Source organism: Gymnodraco acuticeps, unplaced genomic scaffold, assembly GCF_902827175.1.
Source record: "Gymnodraco acuticeps unplaced genomic scaffold, fGymAcu1.1, whole genome shotgun sequence".
NCBI lineage: Eukaryota > Metazoa > Chordata > Actinopteri > Perciformes > Bathydraconidae > Gymnodraco > Gymnodraco acuticeps.
This window is the reverse complement of record NW_022992126.1, coordinates 2,175,463-2,193,748: the sequence shown is the minus strand read 5'-3', so window position 1 is coordinate 2,193,748 and position 18,286 is coordinate 2,175,463. Positions and strand designations below refer to the sequence as shown.

General features: G+C 43.9%; 1 protein-coding gene across 5 annotated transcripts in view; it reads right to left on the bottom strand.

Annotated features, from left to right (window-relative positions):
* tnrc6c2 (trinucleotide repeat containing adaptor 6C2) overlaps positions 1–18,286 on the bottom strand; it is a 54,919-nt gene that overhangs the window by 21,147 nt on the left and 15,486 nt on the right. For 4 of the 5 annotated variants that reach the window (XM_034203328.1, XM_034203330.1, XM_034203331.1 and 1 more), the window contains exons 4-5: positions 10,647–11,045; positions 162–2,891 (exon numbers count right to left, since the gene is read on the bottom strand). In XM_034203328.1, coding sequence (XP_034059219.1) covers positions 162–2,891; positions 10,647–11,045 — 3,129 coding nt within the window. The remainder of the gene's footprint in view (positions 1–161; positions 2,892–10,646; positions 11,046–18,286) is intronic. The other variant, XM_034203332.1, reaches the window with a different exon arrangement.

Here is an 18,286-nt window from a genome sequence, read left to right as displayed (position 1 = left end):
GTGCTCATAATCAAGTAAAACATGTCAGATCATCACAAATGTGGATTCAAGAAAACATCAAGCTTTTAGGTTATTTAAGGAAAATCTGCTTAGTAGATCAATTCTGCATTTCTAAACATCTCTTTTATGTTTTTAACACAACAGCACAGATATACTGCTACCTGGGTTGGCGAGGGGGGGTCTACCCTGGGGGCCCACGCCTGGATGTTGAGTGCCATTGGTGGATGACCCATTGTTGTTTCCATGATGTTGCAGGTGAGTTGGGGGCTGGATATGATTGGGCTGGCTATGATTGGGATGGTGGTGCATGTGGTGAGTGTGATGGTGATTGTTGTTGCCGGGGCCAACTGAGTGATTGTTGTTGTTATTGTTGGGGATAATCACTCCACCATTCTTACTGGGAGGTGGGCCGCTGTTGTCTGGGTTATTATTGGGTTTGTTTCGATCCCACATGTTGACAGTCTTGCCGCTGTTTGGGGCAGGATTGCCGCTGTTTGGGGCAGGATTACCGCTGTTGGGGGCAGGATTGCTACTGTTGGGGGCAGGATTGCCACTGTTGGGGGCAGGATTGCCGCTGTTGGGGGCAGGATTGCCGCTGTTGGGGGCAGGATTGCCGCTGTTGGGGGCAGGATTGCCCCAGGTGGACGTTCCATCATCTATTTCCATCTTCCTGCGCATGGAGGGAGGGGAGGGCTCTTCCCAGCCACTGCGATCCATGCCCTGCTCCTGTTTGCTGCTATTGCCCCAGCTTGATGGGTTCTGCTTCACAGTACCAGGACCACCCCATGAACCCATACTGCCACCTCCTCCACTGCCAGTGCTACTGCTGCTGCTACTGCTGTTATTTTCCTGGGGCTTGGAAGAGCCCCAGCCTCCCTGCGCTGGGCCATTGGCATGTGGGGTCTCCCCCCAGCTGTTATTACTTACAGTAGGAGCAGGTTTACTCCAGTTTCCTCCTCTATTTCCTCCCCTGGGGCTTTCCTTCCATCCACCATCTCCACCACGTCCACCTCCACCACCACCACCACCACCACCTCCTCCATTCCCACCACCACCTCCATTCCCACCACCATTCCCTCCTTCTCCTTCCCACATGCTGCTGGAGGATCCATTCTTCTTGACCTCTGCCTGTCCCCAATCCCCTGTACTGGAGTTGTTGGGGCCCCCATTACTATTGCCCCATCCATGAGAGCTTTTAGGACCCTCTTCCCAGCCTGGGTTAGTGTTAGGCTGACTTTTTGTCATGCCATTGTTCCAACTGGGTGACTTGTCCTCAGAACCCCAGGATGATTTGCCTCCGTTTCTAGGAACATTGGTAGGCAAAGGTTCGCCCCAGCCACTGGGACCACTAGTACCATTTGGCGCCTTGCTGTGTGACTGTGGTTGGTCCCCCCATCCTGATCCAGTCTGGGTAGGCTGAGGTGGATTGGCTCTCCAGCCAGAGGATGGTAACCCTTCACTGTCACTCTTTTCTCCAGACCCAGACCTCTGACTGGGGCTAATTTGTGGATTGATGGTACCTCCAGTGTTGGATGAGGGTCCACCAGTGGATTTGGAGACTGCCATGGCATCTGAGCAGCTTTTTCTCTTCTCATCATCAGAGTTAGCTTCTTCCATCTCCCATACAGTGTGCTGTCGAATGGGGGTCTGTCCCCAACCCGTGTTACTCAGCACCCTAGGGTCCAGATCCTGCCGGGGTAGAAGAGGGGTACAATCCGTGCTGGAGGTCCTGTCTCTGTGGTCAGTTTGACTTTCGGTGCTGTCCCTACTACCCTCACTTTCTGGGGCTGGTCTTGGCTGCTGGCCCCATGAGCTAAGTGGCGGTTCTTTGCCTGAACCAGAAATACCAGCGTCTACTGAGTCCCAGCCTTTAGTTGCTTCTTTGCTTCCACCAGAAGATTTCCCCCAGTCACCCCAGCCACCACTTCCTCCGCTGCCCCCACCACCACTGCCTTGGCGGCCCCATGCAGAATGCCCTCCAGATGGAGTCGAGTCCCAGCTGGATTCCTTGGGGGAGTCAGCTGCCTTGGTTTCTCCACTACCCCATACAGAGCTGCCTGTTGTGTCCCCATTGAGCTGGGATGATTCAGTGGGGGACTGGCCTCCCCAGCCAGTTAACCCATGAATAGGGCTCATAGGCTCCTGAGCTTGCTGCTGCTTAGTGTGGTTTGGTCCATCAGTGTTAAGGTTAGAAGGTTCCATTTTGTAGGACATGTTTGTGTTGGTTGAAGGGTGCTGTTGATCATGTTCATTGGAACTAATCAGGCCACCCCAACCTCCACCACCATTCTCTGCACCTCCCAGTCTCCCATCTCCCATGTTTCCATTGCCATTAATACCTGGTGGAAGGGATGGGGAGTTTGACACTGCATTAGGGCCAATACCACAACCAGCCTCTTGGCCGAGAACAGGCCAGGCTGATGGGTTGGCATTGGGATTGAGGTTCATGTTAAAATTGGGAACCCCCCAGTTATTGGGCATTCCTACTCTGCCACCATTCATACCATCTTGTTTCCCATCTGCGCCCCAACCTCTACTACCACACGTATTGGCTGGCCCATGTCCTGTCATCATGTTATTGTTGGCTTTAAGAGAGGGGTAGTGGGCCGGCTGGCCTGCCGCACCTGTGGCCATACTCAGATTTCTACAACTACTGGTGGTTGTGACAGCACTGTTGTCTGTGTTTGAGCTAGCTGAGCCCAAGGTGCATTCTTGTGCTGCGGTATGGCTGGTGTCACTACTGTGGTTGATGGAGGGCCAAGCTTCCGTGTCACTTTTGTCAATATTCACTTTGTCCCAGCTGTTGGCACTGGAGCAGCTGTCAACTGGCAAAGAGGCTCCCCAATGAGAGGTCTCATACTGGGCAATACAGCCACTCTGGAGGGATATGTCTGAAGAGAAAAGAAAGAGAGAAAGAGAGGCAAAGTTGAACACAGGAATACATCAAGAGGTAATTGTAAATAACCAGTCAGTCAGAGAGAAACAAAAGAAGATTTGAGCCACATAATATGCAGAAATGCAAGAAGAGATTGAGTAACAGGAGTAGACACAAAGAATAGCAAATCAAAATAGGAAAAAAGGTGGTGTGGGGAGGATGAAAAATATACATTTGGCTAGGCTAAGAGAAATTGTGTAATACAGCCCCTGTAACTCTCGAGGACCAATTTTATCTTCTTGGTTGGTTAATGCTAGCTATCAGGCTTCTTGGCAGGAGATGGTCACACTCGCACATTCCACAATCTAACACATAATCAGAATGCACAACCAAGCGTGCTCCATGTCATATCAGCTATGGCATATCCATATATCCTTGCTTGGTGCAGTCGGCAATACAGAAACAGGGAGATGGAGCCTTTGCTTTCACTTCCATCCTTCATTCTCTTTCCAACTTGTTTCCTCTTTCACGGCAACTGTTTTATCCCTTATGTCCATCGAACTATTTAACTACCCTTATCTATTATTACCCCCCTTCCCTTTTCTTTCTCTGTCCATGTAACCTCCCCTTACTTTCTGCCCCTGCATCTCTTTCCTCACCCTTTAACTTCTCCCTCTCTCCCCTTTGCTCTCTTCTAACACGCAGCAGTGAGAGGCCCATCCGTCTACATCGTGGTTTCACTGGCTGGGGCGGTGAAGGGAAGCCCAAGTGGAACGCCGCTCATCCATCACTCCCTATGCTCCGCCAGGCCTACTCCTCCTCTGCACTAAGAAACCACCAAACTACACAAGCTTGTGTACATTTGTGTGCATGTGCTAGCCAACATTTTGAAATATGCATACCAGCATTTCTATCACAATTTAGGAACTAAGGATTGAATGTAAATGTTGTCCTACAAATTAAAGGCGGTTTAAGCATGATCAAAATTAAGTATTCTCAACAGTTCCCTTACCAACATGGCACAAAAGCAATTTCATTTGGCACAAAAGCATCCCATAAGAGGGGGAACTAATTATAGACTGATTCAATGCTGTAAAGGGGTAATCTATCAGTGGGAGGCAGCTAATCAATTATCTTATTAATGCTAGTGGATGAGAGAAGGGAGAGTATCGATCCAGCATGCAAACATTCTAACCACTGGGCCAGCTTCATGTAATGGGCCGAAAACCAATGAGAACAGCTAGGAGCACACAAAAAGAACACAGGATAACAAAGGCTATCAAGGGATATATTCATCAAATAACTTATGAGGAGAAAGGAAAATTAATGTGTATCATATACCAACTAATATGTGTGCATGAAAGCTAGATATTTATCCCAGTATGAGTGTTATTAAACATTTCTCAAATGTTGATGTCTTAGTAGTGAAACAGCAGACACATTACTGTAAATACAATGTCTTCTAATGCAAATATAGTTCCTTATGACAAAATACATGCCTCATATATCTTTTGATGGTTGTAATGCATTAAACATGAGCACAGTGTGATGCCAGACCATATACAACACATTCAGTCTTTTCCAACAAGCATTAGAAGTCTATTAGACAATAATACATTTCTGGCTACCCTCCTGAGCTGCTACAGGAACCGTGCCTCACTAACCTTTAATTAGAAGACCCAGGCTGTGTTTGTAAAACATTTCCCTTCTTTGGTTATTAAACTGTTTTACCTCCCATTACTATTCCATTAGTTTCAATCAGATCGTTGCTGTGATTTCCATAATAGCTATACGTTATCCATCATGAGATAAAGACCCAGTGGTCAAAACAATCCAGTCTGGATAGTCTGTTTGTTTGACACACAAACGCGCAGATATGTTGCTTTAAGATACTGTGCAACACACCACTCGGTGGCTGTGAATGCAATTTCCATCTGAACACACTTATCTTCACTCCCCAGGCAGCCTTATCGCACAGTGTCATCAGAGTGATGGCTCACACACGCACGTACGTACAGACACCAGTATGCAGTCATTTGGCAATAAGTAGACCACAAAATAAACAAATAAAACGTCAAAGTTAAAAGGCCTGATTTGGGTTTGTATGAAAAATGTCAATAGTAGTCCAGACAACTAAAGTAATGCTTACACATAAACCTGTTAAATCAAAGCTTGATTACCAATTGTTGCTGCCTGGTGTCTAAGTGACAACAAACTAATATAGCTTTAAGGAATAATTGTAGAAGATATTTCAGGGATTTAGAATGTAACTCCATTATATATGAGTGTCAAAGATAATGGATAAAGTGAAGGATGACATCCATAGTGTTCATTTTTGCGTATAGGAAAGTAGTGAATATTTATTGAGTGCACGAGATTTCACTATAGCTGAACTCATTGAAGTCAACTGAAGGCATTTTCTGTACAAGGACAACATTATATGTTTAAATGTATCTCAGGTATGTACACTTAGTCTTTTTCTTAAATAAATCTAAATGTATTTTTCTTTTGTTTGGACTTCCACCAACATAGTGATTTATGTGTATCTTCTTAAACAAAGCCTGGTTTGGAACTATTTCAAGTCTATTGAATGTGGCGCATGCCTGCTAAGGCCAGTGGGTGTGAAGAAATAAATCAAATATCTATCTTTCTCTCAGTTATATTTGCAAATGTTCTCTTGTTACATTAGAAGTGCATCAAAGCCTGGAATGCAGCCATCTCTTTAGCACTCCTGTCACAGACACTGCAACAAACCAACATTTAACACAAAAAAACATAGAAAGGAATGTGTGTTGCCTGTGTTCTCAAAAAGGGGTCATCCAGGGAGAGAGTGGAAAAATACCTGAGAAGAGGTGCTCCAGCGCCACTCTTTTAAAGCCATTACACAGATGTCTTCTATGTCTGCAAGCTAGCTACCCGGTTGTTTCTTAAACCAATAGTATGTGGATTATGTGCAGGCATTAGTGGAACTGTGTGCAGTGTATATAGAAAATGTGTGCAGATATGTAACATTATAAGCTCGACCAAATAAATATTTGATGTGAATTATTGAATTGTTTTTTTCTCTAGACATCATTGGTGCTAATGCTATTGAGTCTACCCCTTTAAATGTGTACATGCTGTGTGCCTGTATGGACTAATGCAGAACAGCCTCTCTGCTTTCACCTCAACATGCACTGATTGTTCGCCCTTGACTCCCTCCCCAGACATTCCAATAGAAAGGTCTGACTGATTCTTGGCAAAGCAGCGATATAGCAGGGGGAGACGAGAGCAAGCTCAACATGAAAAACAAAGAAAAGGGGACAGTTATTTCCATCCACCATTTGCAATCATGTGTCAGTTATGTGGTGCTGCTTTCAGTCTGCGTGCAATTAGGAGGGCAGGCTCCTATTATCCTTTGTGAATGAAAAGGGTTTCAAAAAACGACGGGTTCCTTTCCCTTTCTGCTTGTCATGCACCCAACACTGAGCAAGGTTCTTTCTTTTGGTATATACGAGTCTATGCATGAAGATGCAGCCTTGATCTCTTCATAGGAGAAATAATAATAACAACAAATTCCTAATGATGAGCACGCACGCATTATTTTTGCTCGAAAAGTGAGAGACAACAGCAACAACACATTGGCAGGCTGGCTTCGAGGTTTCAGAGTTGAAACAAAGATACGCATAGATCTTCGAGATTGAAACGAGCTGCCATCATAGAAAATGGGCAGGTAGCCAATAATGAAATGCCTCTCCTCCCCTTTAAATTAAATGAGGGGCAGGGTGAGCGCAAGAGAGAGAGTTGTAGGGAAAGATGGAGGAAAGTATTGGGGGAAGGGTTGGCACTTGCAGTGGCAAGGGAAAAGAAAGGGAGACAGTGGGAGAACATACATGAACAGGCTATAAGAGATGGTGAGACAAAAACTGGAATCCTTCATTTCACTGTGAGCGCAAGACTACACTTCGATTTCTCACTGCAAAACGTGGGATGACATAACACCAGAACCAGAGGGGACATTTAGTAGTCTTTTGTCCCCAAATAGACCCTCTCCATCTCTCTTTGAGGGGTGCTTTATGCCCACTCGGATCAAAGACAGCATGTACTTGTTTCTCCGGAAGCAGGGAGGAAAAGAAAGAGTAAGGAAATGGTCACAGGAGGCTTTAAAAAGTTCATTATTCATGTCTGTATACCTCTGCTTAGAGAAGAGAAAAAAAGGGAGAGTGAGATCATTGTGACTTCTCTGGTTTCCCTGACAGAGGCTGGATTAATTAAGCCACTAGGGGGTTCTCTCACGTGTGTGTGTGTGTGTGTGTGTGTGTGTGTGTGTGTGTGTGTGTGTGTGTGTGTGTGTGTGTGTGTGTGTGTGTGTGTGTGTGTGTGTGTGTGTGTGTGTGTGTGTGTGTGTGTGTGTGTGTGTGTGTGTGTGTGTGTGTGTGTGTGTGTGTGTGTGTGTGTGTGTGTGTGTGTGTGTGACAGCCATTCACATGGGGCAATCTATACCTCTCCGGCTTCATTATGGCAAAGTGCTCTTGTGATTATGATTTTAAAACATACAAGATTTAAGTGGAGGTTATTTTACATCTCAAGTGTACCAAGGTTGATGAGGCAGATCTGCCTTTCCTTAAGAAAGTACTTGAAGAAAATAACATGTTCTAAAAAATGTATTCGATTTTTTCAAATTACAACCTATATTTTAGTTAACGATTTCAAAATACCCATTTTAACTTAAAGCGACACTCTGTTCCATCTCCACATTTAACTCAAATTAGATATGCTCCAATGCCTGACTGCTTTACCTGCAAAACAAAGAGAGCCCAAGTGAAAGGGATAAGTGTTTTAGCAGCACCCGGCAGAGTGCCTTCTGGCTATAAGCTGTGTCTGGGTGACGAGCAAACAGCTGTTGGGCTGCAGTTCCCACAGTCTTAAGAGACCCCCACTCAAGCACCTGCTACTGGGGAGTCTGTCTGGACGGCTGCTGGCTGACGGCTACTTAATGGTCCCCAGTCAGCTGGAGAGACTGGGATGGTGGGGGTGATGCAGGGAGGGGAGAGGGGACAGGGGGTCTCTGTCTGCTGTTGGGGACACTCAAAAAGGGTTTGGAAAGCGGAGGTTAGGTGGGAGTGGTGTGACTGCCCTTGAATTTAGAGGGGGTTGCCTTTCAGACTTTGGGGATGGGGCGGTGTGTGTGCTGTTCCTGCTGGAATCTTATAAATCACACACAATTACATTTAATAGGGCTTCTAAATTAAATCAGTAGGATTGTTCTGAACCAAACAGAGGAAAGCAACGAAACAAATGGGTCAAAATTAATTAATTTTAAGCACCTAAGCATATACTGTATATCGAATAATACTGCAGTATGAACTAACATGCGTGTGCGTGTAGTGTACCCTTTAAACCCTGAGCCAGCTGGCCTGCAAGGCAGACACAGATCTGAGAGGACACAACTAGGTCAGACTAGTGTGTTCTTCCTGATGTGTATCCACTACATCTATCCACATGTGTTTGTGATTGCATGTGCACAAGTGAAAAAGTTCCTGCTTGAACATTATCACGTCCCTTTGGGCCACAGTCACCTCCCCAGAGAGGTCAGAACAATGTCCTCAAAACAGAGTTCATCCCTCACTTACAGTTACACTAAGGAAGTAAACGTGTGTGTATTTGCAGGCAGGCTGCATTAAATAATACATGAACATGATACTGGGATTTTGACAAAAGTAGACATTTAGATTCATAATATGGCAGAAATGATTCTCTTGCGTAAGATAATGCTGTACATAATTCTTGACTTGAAGATCAACTTAATTGCATGACCTTTGTTTAAATGGATGAATAAGTTCAAAACACAAATTGCAAATGTGTAGTCTTCCAAACATAGAAATCATGCAAAAATAAGATGTTATTTTTAGGTTATTTTTCATGCTCTTCTAATACAAAAGTAGTAGTTTGTGTAAATGAAGCAAAAAGCCTTAACCTTCTAGCACAGGGTAGAAAGTTTAACTACAATGTCCACTCTTTAAATTATGCACGCCAGAATATTTGCAACAACAGGGCCACTAGCTTGCGGCTATTACTGGTGCAGACAGGATAGAACAGGCTGGGCAGGCAGTGAGAGGCCCCTGGGAAAACCAGGGCGAGGTAAAGGATAAACAGGATAACCAGCGCTGAACTATGACGATTATAAGGACAGTATAGGTTAATAAACTGAACAAGGCGAGCTTTCTGAAGCCATTACTTTATTTAAATTTGAAGGCTTATAGGTATTGCAGAGTGGTCCTACTTATTACTAAAATGTTGTTTGTGAAAGGCTCAAAGAAAGCTGTATAATTCAGTCTTATTTATCTTTCATCATATGGACTACTAAATACACAAGACACAACACAGAACTCTTAACATATTCAGGCTCCATATTTGTTTGGAGCTGGGATTAGTGGCATAGGCCCAAGTACAAGCACATCAGTGACTAGACGAAGACTAGGACCGGTTTCCTCTGTGATGGCTGCTGACTAGCAAGCCTTGCACCACAGCTGCTGCAGATTTATTTACCGAGTACCTGGTGTTGTTCCAGCAAATGTTGAGACAGTAATGAAAGGCAGAACAGAGTAGCAAAGGAGCACTGATGAAAAGAGAGAAAGATAAAAAGGACTCTGGAGAGAAGAGAAGCTCAACAAAGATGAGAGCAGATTCTCATGCAAGCTCCTGCTAACCTGAACATGAAAACACTGCGTGGCATCCTACAGAAATATCTTTGCATCTATTCCTACAGAGAGACCGAGTGTTGTGTTAGAGGATGTGAGGAGCATCTTTGTGTCTGTTGACATTATTAAGCAGATGGTTGTGATTGGTTTACAAAGGAACACCTTGCAAAAAGCAGAAATAATGATTACAGAAATCAAAACATCTCGCGCATGAAAGCGAAAAGAAACACCGAAGTCAATAAACTGAGAGAAAAATAAATGCAATAATGATATAAATAAATCATAGCCATCTTTTATCACCCCATTACTTGCATATAAATACACCCAAGCAGCCACACAATCAGCACCTTAAGGCAGGTTCAGTATTAGTGATCTTAGGGGCCACCGGTGAGTTCATTAAAAGATTACCGCTGGCTACAGAAGTCTGAGAGAGTGTGTGCGTATTAATGTGTGTGTGGCCCTGAGTCTAGCACTAACTATTTTCTTCTCAATTAGACTTAAAAATCTAAACAAGATTTTTCCAAGGCTTTTAAATAATTTACCGTTATTATTCCTGGTGTTAAAAGCACCGGGATCCAGACCAGCACACTAATAGCACAGACCCTTGGAAACACGCATTAAGCTATCTGAATCCGTTTAGAATGCCAAGGAAGGGAAACATTGAAAAGCAGAGGTAGCAGCCATTTGTAAATTAGTGTAGACTTGAGTCTTACATTTTAATTTGGCTTCAAATTGGTCAGCTTCCTACATAATTTAGGAGCTGCTGTAGCTCATCATTATGTACACTGACAGGAAGTGAAAGTGTGCCTTTAAACTACAATTATAATCACCATCATGTATTATGCCCATAATGCAGTTAATGTCTCAATGCTGCCTTGCATACCACTGTCTCTCTGCCAAGCCAATTTCACAACATTTGGAGAAGTCAAAGTGAGAAGTATGAGGCAAAATGATCGATTTGTATGAAGTTAAAAAGGTGAACATTTTGCACACAGCCACCACAAAAGCTTTAAATAAAAAAAAAAAAGGGATGACAAATTGAAATCAGGATATGATCCAGGGTATTTTGTGTTCACTGTATTGACACCAACCTGGGTGGCGTTTGTTCGCAGCGGACGTGGCAGAGTTTGGGGATGTGCTGCCGGTAGTCGTAGAAGAATAAGATGATGAGGGCGAAGAGGAGGAGGAGGACGAGGAGAGGGTGAGAGCGCTGAGGGCTCCTGCAGGCAGTGGCTGGCCTCTCTTCAGTAGCTGCTTGTGCTCCTGCTGGCGGAAGCGGGGTGGCACCTCTCTGGGCGGGTAGCGAGCACTGGCAGAGGACAACTGGCACTGCTGCTGAGGGGGGGTCTGAGTCTGGAGCTGGCTACTGGAGGAGGCGCGCTTGCCATTGCCAGAAGAAGAAGAAGAGGAGGAGAGGGGCAGCGTAGGGCTGGCAGGGTGGAAGTGGTGGGGGGGGCCGGGACTGGGCTTAGTGGGAGCAGGGTCTGGCACTGGATGGATACAATACACAGACAGAAAGACACACGCAGGTAGCAAGGTATTAATGTCTGGGTCAACTCTTTTAGTCCTTTGTATAACAGATATTACATTTGGCTGATATCTGACAACTTGTTCCAAAAAAATAGTAACTCAAACTTTTTGTAAGAGGGAAATCCTGTAGAAAATTAATCTCAAGTTATATTCTAGCAGTATGTGATGGAGTGGTCATATGCATGGGGAGGATGTTTACAGATTGCACAGCAGTCATGTTTTACTTTCAGTTCATGCAGTCTCCAGAAATGACATTGTGTATTGTATTTGTTGTATAGCATTCTGCAGGTGTTTTTCATTTGTATGCACTGTATGGTGCTGTGGACTGTCCCTTTAAGTTAACCGCCTCATGCAGCTTTTGAGCCAACATATGTTACCGGCCCAGACGCACTCTATGAAAAGGTCATATTATTTTCTGCTGACTGAACACAGACACACATAAACACATAGACACCTCCTTTCCTCCTCATTACACAGTCTTCTCTTGCAACCCCACACACACACATACACAAGGACACTCTCACACACACCTTTCCCTGCTGGTTTGGCCTCAGCCTGGCCCTTTCCCTGTGGTTGAAGTGACCAGCCAGCTATCTAACTGAGTGTTAGCCTGAAAGGTGTTATTATTAGTAGGATCTGGACAGCTAGCACCAACCAGATTGGCTTGTCTAACATTTCCTCCCCACGTTGCTGAGAGAAGGAAAAAACACACCGTCTGATCTATACACTGAATACTTCTTTATTAAGCTGGAGAGTCTGTTGCTGCATGCACCTAGGAGGAAACCGAACTAGGTCTGATTAGGCACCACTCTACCTGAGAGGTTCCTGCTGCGCACAAACAGCTGCTTTCATAATGCCTGCCAACTGCTAGTGACCTAAAAGCTGCCGTAAATTACAGTTTCTTGGTCCATGGCTGAATGCATGATGAATAGAGCTGATGATGTTGTTTTCTCTAGTCCCTAGATAGATATGCCTGTTCTACACAACAGCTGAGACTGCCTTCACTCAGGGGAGCAAAGAGAGACGAGGGGACACAGGTTGTGTGAGTGTGTGTAGAGGGAAGGGGGATGTTTTTTTCTTTCAAACAATGAAATAGTGGCAAATTGATGGCATGGAAATTATGTTTTCATTAAAGCTTCACTCTGTCCAGCATCATAACTATTCCTATAGCAGGCCTGCACTGCAGTGCTGGCAATGACCCACAAAGTAACACACAGGCCAAATCTGCCACACTGGAGGTTAAAGTGAATTCAGAGGGCAGAGGTATTCAATGTGTCTGCCAAAATCTTGTGGAAAAGTGGGAAAAAAGGGCTCTCAGTGAGCACAACAATAATCCAGATGGCTGCCTAGCTGCTGTTTCTGACAAACAAACAGAAACATTTAAGAAACTTGAATTTGCAGACAAAGCCAAAATATAACTATTTATATGGATAACCTGTTTTTCTTCTAGTCATACCTAAAGATAAGCAAATCTCCACGTGTATAAACGTGTGGGCCTCTATGTGTTTCCTCAAAAGTTCAAGACACAAAAAAGACAGTTTCACAATTGTTTTTACCCCCTTTGACCGATGAAGTTTTAGTGAAACACACATGCAGAGAGGGGGAGGGAGAACGAGAGAGAGAGAGAGAGAGAGAGAGAGAGAGAGAGAGAGAGAGAGAGAGAGAGAGAGAGAGAGCCCTCCAGCAGTATCTGCCTGGCTGTTGGCTTTGAACTGCAGCTGGTGACGCACATCTCTGATTAAATTCATGTCGGCCCGCCTGACGCTGCCTCGTCCAATCAGACAGCAGGACAGTGAATGCACGCTGCCCTGCCCCCTCCCTCCTCTGTCTTTCCATCAGCAGCTTGCACCGTATCCTCACTGCATCTCCCTTTCTCTTGTCTGTGCCTACCTGTCTCTCAGCCTGGCGTTCTCTTCCCACTTTGTTCTTCTCCCTCTGGGCCTTTATCCATCTTGATCCTTTTTCTCCTCCTTCTCTCTTCTCTCCCTTGTCTCGTTTCTGTCTTCTTACCTTGCCATTTCCCTGATTCCAGACATCAATCTCCTGACTCCAAATGACTACCTCAGCCCAGAATCTCTCTCCCAGCTTTCTTTTTCTTTCATCTCTTCCAACTCCAACAAATGTGTCTACTTGGAACACATTGTGTGCCCCTCTCTACTGTGAGGTGCTACTATAGAAGGTTTTGAGAAAATGTTTGAATAAACCTAATTAAGTCAGATTTGTAATGGCTCATGAACAACCATGATGCAGTTTGCACCAGGTGTTGCTCACTACTGAAACAGAAGCAGAGATAAAATGGGTTCAGAATGCATGCATATTAGGTGCACATAATGGTTGTTATAACTTATAATGCAGTTTAGACCCAGAGTAAGGACTTTCATTTAAAATGTAAATGATAGTTAATGTACCCAAGTACTGACTCGTTGACAAGCAAAAAACACAATTAAAAATAACTGTATTTACCAATAGTTTTGGTGTACGAAAATGTCTTTTTTAGCTGCAGTACTTCAAAGATGGGCGTTTTGGTTCTCTGCCTCTTATGATCTACTTCCCGACAAACATCAAAGTTTGCAAAAACATAAGTTTGCAAACAAAAGGAATTCCTTCTTTACCACATCTTTGCAATTCATACACATGGGTTTCCAGAGCTCCTGAGATTTAGTCTTAGTTCCCTGAACAATTTAGTAAAAAAGACACATAAGGAAGTTACTCAGTCAGCTCACTGTTCATTTCTGCTGCCAGCATGGAACAGGAAGCAGATGAACACAAACAGACAAGCAAGTCCATTAGCTTTGGTTTGCCTCATACACCCATTGCTTCATACAGCCTGTGTTTGTGTTGTTGTAGTAACAAGGATGTATCCATGCTCCCTGATGTCACTGATGACCACATCTAATATCTGCTGCACAAGCAATGACACAAGTATCCAAAAAGAAAGCATGACCCATTTAGAGCACATGGTCACAAACCTATTCAACATTATTCTATGCTCGCAGAAAAAAAAAATGATAAAATGATCTCAAATCTTTTAAGGAAAGTGCTGCCATAACAGCATCCAGTTGGGTTATGTGTAACCATCTAAAGTGTAATCTGTATTAAACAAGTATATCAGTGATAATTAGCGTTCTTTTGAGAGGGAATGAGTGTCTGGTTGCAGACATACATACACAAGTGAGAAGAAAAGAAAGTCGGTCTGAATGATTAATGCCCCGGCCACACGAGGACGAAAACGGTCGTTTGCGTTACTGTTTAGTGTCATATAGACCGTTCGGCCACACGAGGACGACCGAATACGGCACTAAACGACTGCGGAAACGATAACGGATCCCAAGGTGGATAGAACGGCATACGCAACGCTCTGGGGGGGTCCAACGGCACCGTGTGTACGCCCTATACGATCATTTTCTGATAATGATGAGGCAATAGCCCCGCCTCTCCCCACCTCTGCTGCTCACCCCTGCGTCAAAGTAAACTGCACACTGAATTCAGATTATTTATCTTTCTCTCGATATGGACATAAACGCGAGTGAAGTCTAATCTGACAGGACGGAGACACCTCTCAAACTACCTAAACTAGTTATAAATATGTTTATTTTTACTGTCGGCCGGGTCACTCATTACTGGATCAGCTGCTGCATGAAACAGACACTGGCGCTGTCCGAAGAGAGGGAGGAACAAGAGAGGCTCCGTGTATTTTATTATTATATTATATAGATTCGTTATTCATTTGTTTTAAAGCTCAATAAATAACAAAGAAGACTTTTGACCGGCACTTTTATAATTTTGGCGGAAGATTTAAACTTTAATACACGTTGACTGGCGAAAAACTCTGCCCGGTTCCCTCGGCCCCCACCGCGGAGAATAAACAGAAGGGCAACCATGACAACCATGCTTCTTCGCTGCTTTTGTGGAGGAAGTTACAGCGCCACGTACAGGCTTGGCATATGTACTGCAGCTTCTCCAGCGGTTGGAGCTAAACGGAGCGGTCTCGTGTGGACAGACACTATCCGGATGACTATTGCGTGTGGACGGAAGCTTGTTTGAGATTGCGTTTGTGTTAATCCTATGCGTTTAGCCGTTTTCGTCCTCGTGTGGCCGGGCATAAGATGTGAGAAGAAGAGTACGTGAGAGAGAGCTTCTATAAGAGAGATTTTATCTATAATCTATAATGGATGAGTACATGCTTTTGAAGAGTTGGTGGTTAGAAAAAAAGACTATTAAGGGGAAAAAAAGAGAAAAGTGGGGAAATCCCTTAGAAAAAGGTGTGTAAGGAAAGTGAAGAGCATGCTGGTTACACCTACTGCAAGTGAAAGGCGATTGAATAGACACATTTAATTAGTTATAGCTTATATAACTGTATGACTTACAGCTTGATTGAGAGAGGTAAATACAGGGGTATTAAAGTTACAGCAGAGCAAGTCAGTGTTGTGTTTTAAAAGCCACATTAAGACTCATGTGGTGGTGGCCTTAGCACCTCTAATTGAAGTTGAAAAGGAGAGCCGATTAAATTAGCATTTGTATCAAGTGCACTGTAAATTCCATTAAACCCTCCAGCTGAGGCGCTCTCTGCAACCTTGCACCAAACTTTTAATTACAGCCCTTCTTCACACTAAATGGTTAATTACACACAATGAGAGAGAGCGAGACAAAGAGCAACTGCATAAAAATAGAGAACAAGTGAGCATAGATGAAGAAAATTAAATCATACAAGGCAGAGGGAAATGCACAAATGAATCAGATATAGAGCTAAACAAAACAAACAAGGCTTATTGGGCAAGAAGTAATGATATCTGCTTTTGTAAACAACAACTGTGGTTGGTTGGTTCCCTGCGCCGGGTGCCAGGCAGCGCCGGTTCCCACATCTCTTCTGTCTATTGTCTGCAGAGCCACTTTATTATGCAGCCATGTTTATAGAAGGGGGAGGGAAGGACGCAACACACAGGCCTATATGCCCTACACAATGGTGCATTTCTTAATCCAATAAGAGCTAAGAAGTAGGAGGAGGAACAGAAATACAGCATGTTTGTCTGTGTATTGTATATCTGCTGCTGTAGTGGTTTTAAAAGAAGTGCTCAGTTATGTGCATCAATGTTTTATTTTAGCTTATGAAAAAAAAAAAATCATGCCTTATGAGAGCAACAAGGCCCACTTTTGTGAAATAAATCAAAAACAAATAGTACACGGGGCAGAGGCACAAATAATAGTTTCTCCAAGTCCATTAAATGCGTGTACTGTGAAAACGATGATTAAGTAAGTTAAAGAGATACTCAGTTTGGAGTTCATGACCTTTTCTGTATGTCTCACTTCCTTCTGCAAATTCTCTGTTGAAGCAGATTTAGGCTCCCACTCATTTCATCAGCTTCCCCTTCTATGGAAGTATAGTAACTTCATCATTTTGTTCCGCAATCCACAAGATCTGCGACTCCTTTTTGGGGGCACTTGGTTGTTTTTTTACAAGGTAACCAAAATGATTTTCAGTCACATAAGGCAGATGTATGCACACAAGGGGGGGTGTTTCTCTATGAGGTTCCATCTGTCAGTATTAGTGGGGAAAAACAGACACATCCTCAGTCGCATATAACTGGCTGTTGCCATAGAGACTGACAGTTGCCTAACGCACCTCCATTTGCCTTGTGACACCATGTGCCTCTGGTGACCTCTGACCAAACCACGCCTCTTCCACCCTCTCTCTATAATTAGACCACCTCCACTTCTTAGTGCCAAACTTGTTTCCCTCCCTGGTCATGTCAGCTCTGCCTCTCTGCCCTGTTGAGATTATGACAGAATTGACCAATGAAACCCCTTTTTGCTTTTGAGTCATAATGGAAGCTAAATCACTCTCCGAGTAAAGAGCTTTAAGGGTATTATACTACACCTCCACCCAAGGTCAATGCCAAAGGGCAACAACTGCCTGAGGATGGACGTCATTTGAATTTGATAGATATGTAGAATGATGTATGGTATCTCAAACATTGAAACGCTGACATATGAATCAAAGATGTGATCTCTTCGGGGGTCATTGGGGAGTATGGGGATTAACAATAGAACATTGGAGTACTTCTCATTTGCAGTCCCAATGTGAATTTCATAGTCGTATGGAATATGGAATATGACTTGTATTGCTTGGCATTATCCCCCTTGACTATATATGATTAACAGGAATAATCTTATCAAGTCAAATGAAACTAGTATTATTCTTCTTCTGCTGATTCACAATGGCCTGAGGGAACGAGGGGCCCCTATGCAGTCTTACCAGCACTCTTTGAACTTTACATATACATAATATAGGTGAACACCTAGGCCTCAAAGCAAAGGCTGAACTGTCATTCATAACTATAAGTTGAGCTATTAATGTGCCTGGTGTTTGACATGAAGCAGCTCACCATTGGGGAACAGGGGGTGAGGCACCAAATGGGCTCTCTTGTCAGAAGATTGTGAGCGATCACACAACGTGAATACGCAGAGGAAGCATTGTTCTAGGCTTTGCGCCCCGCATTTTTTCTTTCTCTGTGCCCCGTTTCTCTCCTTCCATACCTCACTCTCCTCTGGCACTTGACATGCAGGCGGGGTGAGCACACGGGGGGTAGAGGAAAAACAATCATGCTTGGCAGTCATAAATCCACAGGATGTAATTCACCAGCTATTCACTATTAATTCATTGAGTGTTTATAAATGTGGTTAACAAAAGAGAAAAGCAGTCTGAATGCTAAAGTAAATTAGCCTGTAATTAGACTGTGATTCATGAAATTCCCTTTCAAAAGTGTTGACACAATTAATAGCATGTGAAATTGCTAAATAATCCAATACAGAATGATACGACACACTTGTGTTTATGTGCCTCTCGCCTCTTTGAAAAACATAATCCCGTTATCACTGTGGTGACACCGTGTAAATATGTTTCTCCTCAGATGTGGTCGCCGGAACCGAGCATAACGTCGGCGAAATGAAACAGGCGGAAGAAACAGTGTGAGCAAGACGGCAAGTTATGGACGTGACAGTGACAGGCATTATATTTGTTCTATAACCTTTCAGCGTTGAAAAGTGCGTTCGCAGCAAAAATGGAGATTTCTTGATTATCGGGGTGTGGGATTGAACAGATGCAGTGTGGCTTTCTGTGCCCGTGTGTAGTCTCCTTACATTTGTGTAACTCCCTCTCAACTTAATATTTACGTGTGTGTGCATGCTAAAAACAAAATGTGGG